The sequence below is a fragment of the Tribolium madens genome, unplaced genomic scaffold (assembly GCF_015345945.1).
Source record: "Tribolium madens isolate multiple individuals breed KSU strain unplaced genomic scaffold, Tmad_KSU_1.1 Scaffold_20;HRSCAF=117;Tcas5.2_LG4, whole genome shotgun sequence".
Lineage (NCBI taxonomy): Eukaryota > Metazoa > Arthropoda > Insecta > Coleoptera > Tenebrionidae > Tribolium > Tribolium madens.
The window spans coordinates 5,159,478-5,165,477 of NW_025400985.1; the positions used below are offsets into that span (position 1 = coordinate 5,159,478).

At 35.9% G+C, this 6,000-nt stretch overlaps 1 protein-coding gene across 1 annotated transcript; it reads right to left on the reverse strand.

Annotated features, from left to right (window-relative positions):
- Positions 1-1,960: 1,960 nt before the first annotated feature.
- Positions 1,961-4,018, reverse strand: LOC123005372 (early nodulin-75-like). Its single transcript, XM_044399095.1, has 2 exons — positions 3,927-4,018; positions 1,961-3,794 (listed from the first exon to the last, which is right to left on the reverse strand). The coding sequence occupies exons 1-2, from the start codon at positions 3,945-3,947 to the stop codon at positions 2,202-2,204; spliced, it is 1,614 nt and encodes a 537-aa protein (XP_044255030.1). The 5' UTR covers positions 3,948-4,018; the 3' UTR covers positions 1,961-2,201.
- Positions 4,019-6,000: the final 1,982 nt, after the last annotated feature.

Below are 6,000 nucleotides of genomic sequence, written 5' to 3' on the forward strand. Positions count from 1 at the left end.
ATTGTAGTGTTTTTCAACAAGTCAAAATTTAATAATCCCAGGCGTGTGTTATTTATGGAGTAGTAAAAACCCCTAGAGTAAACTTTCAGTTAGAGACGCGTCAAATAAGAAAATTATAACCCGAAAACTAACGGTCCTAGGTAAAAAAGGTTTGCGTAAGAGAATTCCTTGGAAAATTTTACATAAGATATCATCGATTCTGGGCCGTTCCGGGTGATTTCCGGACACCCAAAAAATTGTACACACAGGTATAACTCAAGGTGAGCATCTGGAAATACTCGAAATAGCTCTATTTATTTTTCGAAAACTGCTCGTCGAATCCGGTCACCTGTTGCCTGATTTTACTAAGATATTAGTATGTATATTGTTTCACTAGGATTAAAAGTGTCACTTTTAAGCCGAATAAAATATGCTATGTTTTCTCCAGCCAACATTAACATGCGCAAAATTAGAAAAAAACATTGTATATTGTTTTATTAGGATTTTTAAGGATAGGATTAAAAGTGAGAATCGCCATACTAAAAAAATCTTTCCTAGTTATAAAAACGTCAATTTTATCTTACAAAAATGACATTAAATATAACGTATTTTAATCTGGCTGGAGAAAAAAAAACATATTTCAAACGTTTTTGCAGCCTAAATAAGTTGAATGATAATGATAATTTCACACCCAAAACTTCGTGTTTTTTTTAAGTTCGACCAAACAATGTTTTATGCACTTTTCCGGGTATCTAGGACCTCTAAGAGTGCAATGTTTTTTAGTCAAATTTATTTTATATTTTCAAATTTTGGTCGATTTCTTTGATAAATCTTTGTCTCCAGTCAATTTTACGTAAAATACGGTCGATTCTGTCTAGGTTATCCTGTATAATGTAGTGTAACTGGTTAGTTATCGACTAATTGTTTCTCTGACGAGTTTCAAAACCGTCTGCGGAGGTTTGGCCAGGAAGTCTTTACGAAATTGTAGAAAAAAATGTAACACTTCGTTGTTTCTGTAAATAGTTTCGTCACTGACTGTTATTTATTCTAAATATTGTTATAAGGACAATTTATTCAAGTTATGCGTGAAACAGCGCTTACAAAATGAGATTGCGCTATATCTCTTGCTTATTAAATTTTGGATTAGTTATGGCCGGTCTTAAGGTCACAAGACATTACTCAAATTGAAACAAAAAGCGTCATAAAAGTGTAATTATCGTTATGCGTGAACATGATCCTCTTTCTTCATGCGTATATGTCAATACAACTATTTCGTAATGGCAAAATTGTGCAGCTAAATGGCTATGTAATATGCAACATCCGTTGGATAAATGACGTGCCAATTATAACAAAGATGAGATAATTTAACAGTTATTAAAAAAATTATCAATTTCATTCATCCAAATTTTCATTTGCTTTCACTTTTTGTTTAATGGAGATTTTAATCTGAAATGTTAATTTTATACAATTGTCGCAGTGGGATTCTTGGAAGGTGTGGTCATAATAGCGCAATGTTATTGAGAAAAATTGCTAAAACTGTATTATAGGTGCGAAATATTTCACAAAAAGTGAAAGGGTAAGTAGGAAAAATGGTTGCACGTAATGGTGACTCTTGGAAATGCTGCAGATCTAATGAATGGATAATTGTGTAAATGGGACTAAAAGAGGAAAGCGGGAGATAACGGAAATGTTTTAAAACATTAGCATTATTAGCAAATGTTGTTTCAGTTAAAAAAATAAAAGAAATATATTATACAAAAGATCACATTTTTCATTTAACGATTCAGAATAGTTCATTAGCGCACACGTGTTGTATATTAGATTACCAAATTCGTTTGATCAATCAGCTGGACATAAGTGGCATTTGCAAATGTTTTAAATAACAGAAATATCAGTTTTAGTAAAAATCAACCTTGATAAAAAATATTGACTAGAATTAGTAATAAATCAATACCAAAAGTTGTAAAATGAAATGAAAAAAAATCATTAATCACAGATTTATTGACTGCATTCCTGAAGTGATTATTTACAAAAATACATTCTACATTTGTACATTGAAAAAAAAACAAGAGTATAAAAGAATATATTTGGTAAGATATGAGAGATTCAGAAGAGTATGAAATAATACTCTCAGTATTTCCAGACTCGGTGCTCGATAACTTCGTGTCATAATAATTATTTACATTTTACAAAAATAAATACTAAATCATAATAAAACAATCCTATTTCTTGTTTGTAAATGGCGGTTCCAGTGAAATATTCGGTGCCACAATTTCCGGATGTTGTGAGGGATCATGAAAATTTCCCGGAAGAAATTGTCTTCCTTCATCCGGCACATAATTGGGATGATGGGGCAAATGTAAAGGAATTTGGACGTCTGTGTGTCCCGGTTGAATCGCCCCTTGCAAAATAATACTGGAAGTAGCAGAATCCCCATGTTGAATATTTTGACTAAAATGGTGCTGCACGTCCCCGTTTATTTGTTGGTTGAATAGGGTTGGGGCATGTTGTGGTAATGGTGGATCAGGGTGGCGATGATATACAGAGTTGGGATCATGGGGTAACTGTTGTTGAAAAATGGCAGGATTTTGAACCGGAACTTCCGGTTGGTGGAAAACTTCAGGATGTTGTTCTGGGTGTAAATGTTGGACAGGAACGTGCTGACGGAAAAATTCAGGGATATGGGCATGGGGTAAAATTTGGGGATGTTGGTGGAAAATGGGATGGTCGTTGGGAAGTAAAGGAGTTTGTACGTCGTGTTGTTCATGGGGCACTTGGGGGTGAATATGTGCAGGATGTGTGTGGATTGGTACCCCGGCATGTTGCTCATGTTGTACTAAATGGTGTATGTGCGGTGGTTGGGGGTGAATATGTGCAGGGTATGCATGGATTGGTACTCCACCGTGTTGTTCATGAGGGTGTATGTGCGGTAGTTGGGGGTGAATATGTGCAGGGTGTGCATGTACTGGTACCACCGATTGAGGGACAAAAACTTGATGGTGGTGGTGCACAAAAGCCCCAGGTGCGTATTGTCCAATTATGGCAGGATTGTATAATGGTACTCCTCCAGGACCCGTGGGAATTATAGGAAAAACAGAGGGTGGTACCACCGGAACCGGATGTAAAGGTTTGACAGCGGGAGCAACTGGAACCCAGGGTACGGGTTGTGCAACAGGAATCAAAGGTTTTGATGGTACTATCGGAACTACTGGTTTAACCGGAACATGAACTGGATGAACATGAACAGGTTTTACATGATCGTGATGAACATGCACAGGATGAACATGAACAGGTTTAACATGGTCGTGGTGAACATGAGCAGGTTTAACATGGTCGTGGTGAACATGAACAGGTTTAACGTGGTCGTGGTGAACATGAACAGGTTTAACGTGTACGGGTTTAACGTGATGAACAGGTTTAACATGCACAGGAACGGCCGGTTTCCAACCGGTTTGGTGAATCACAGGTCGTACAGGAAGCAGTGGTCTAAGTACCACAGGACGTTTTATATGAACTTTGTGATGATGGTGATGGTGGTGAGGATGGACTTTAATACTGACAGGTTTGACCACCGGGACGTATTTCAAGTCAACGGGTCCATAACCGATGACGTATTTAAACCCAGATGGGTGAATACCGACGTGTTTTGCCCATCCATGGTGACTCGGAAAAATGGTTCTTTTATCTTGATCTTTTGTCGGATGCTCATGTTCGTAATCGTTGACTGGATTTATATATTGGTTTTCGTTTTGTTCTTGTAAATCAGCTTCGGCCGTTACAGTGTTGGCAAAAAAGACAATTAGCACAACACATGTCTGGAATGAATCAAATTTTATAGTTCTACCGCGTATTGCAAAATTGATTGTGCTTGAAACAAATTAATTTTTCAGTCTTTTTAACAAATCAATTAGTCTTTCGTGCTGAGTAATAGTTTAAACAAGACGTACCATAAACATCCTCATGTTCATTCTTGCACTTACAACACACGATACTAAAAAATAAAAGAACTAAACCAACGTCATCACACAACAGTTTAACAATAACAAAAACGAAACAGTCACTTTCTTTTTGTTTTTATACAAACAATTTCTAACGGACGAGGGTTGTATGTTAAATAGTTGTGCCTTGTTTAATATTAATAAATGTCAGTGTCGAAGAAAGTACTTACCAATTTGAGATGCATTTCTTTGATTTAATTGCTGCTATGAGTTTGCAATTGTAATTAGTGACACCTTTTCTTTTGCTCATTTTGTGCAATTTACTGACAGATTTTGTTTTTATTTAAATTTCAAGGAAACGACATAGAAAACTTGAAACCAATACTTGAATTTATTTAGATCGTTGACCGAAACACCCGTCTACCTGTCTGCGATTACAAATCCAATTTTTTATACAACAAAAGAAGCAATAAAAAGTAAATCAGAAAGGATTAAGTGTGTTAAACGACTATCAAAAAATATTGTGTTTGGCTTCAGGTTACAGTGGAGCAATATTCAACGCCTTTCATATTTAATAAGAATAAAAAATTCAATTATCCTGGTGAAATTATTAGAGTGACATTAAATGTACTTCCTTAAATAAAATTTCTAGACAATTTAACAATCCTTTCTAAGTCAAATAAAAATCAACACTTTATTGTTCTTTATGGCGGTTTTAAAGTAACACGAGAAATGGGTGCCATAATAAATCATTTTAAATTAAAACTGTGATTTATTAAGTCTTAGTACTGAAACGAGTGACATTTAAAATGGTATTCGTCATATTTTTTAAATACCCCGCAATTATATTAATTATGGTATAAATAATAAAATCCGCGAGTAAATAAAAACGACCCACGTTGGGATTTGAAATAATAGTAGTAGACTGATCAGAGTAATTACTATTAGCGAAAGTTGTTTTAGCATTGCATTGGAATAATTTTTAGCGTTTTACCACAGTTTAGGTCGTTATGTAATTGTTACACTATCAATTTTTGTTGTTTTATAAAACATGCATTTGTCGTTTGACCGTAAAAACGATAAAACATTGCTTTATACTTTCTCTATGTATGCAAAGCGATCTTTTATTGAAATGAGGTAAAATTTAGTTTCGGGCCCTTTTTTCGGTGTTTCAGAGTTGGAAACTTGTCAACAACAAACGCTACAAGAATGTGCTAAACTTTCTTTGCTGACAGAATGCACAGCACGTATGAGCTGAGTCCCAGCAATGTCGGTCATTCTTAACTTGTTAAGAAATAGGCGGAACTAGAACAAGAATCAGTTTCATTTTTTAATTCGAATTGAAATATTCATGATGTGATATGATAATGACCGTTTACAGAAAGGGAAAACAATAAGAATGTAACTGCTTACATGTCCACCGACGTGACTAAATGACATATTTGGAAGGAGACCACTGAAAGTAGCCTTTATTACCGAACCTGTTATTATGGTAATCTAGCCATTGTTATATCTAATTTTATGGAACATTTGTGGTCTAGAGATTTGACAGCGCGCAGTACAAATGTTCATTGATGCATGCAGGTCCCATTCAATCAAGTAACAATTTTATGTAATAATAGAGACTTTCGCGAAAAACGCAACAATACAGCGAGCAATAATGTCAAAGAAGAAAAAAAAAACCCTTTCTCTCTAATAAATCGATTGTGACAAGTGAAATTGTTTTAGAACCCAAGTCTTAGTACGATTTATGCATTTTAGCAAATAACATCTGTCATAAGAGCATGGCACAATGCTCATAAATCAACTAATCTGTTGTGTACTCCTATTCCTAGTGACTGTTAATAGTGAAACTAGTGAATCGAGTGAACGTGGAAAGAGAACGATAGGCTCATGGCTTTCAAACATCGGAGACCTTTTCGGTTATGACGTGCACAAAAGGCCGTCAATGGTGCGGCCCCCAGTGACAGTCCTTACAGCTGCAGTGCCCGCAAATCTAATTGCAGGACCGCTTTTTGCCCGACAGAAAGCAGTAGGACCGGCGCCTCCACCAAAAATGGCCCCAGCTCCGGCCCCAGCTCCC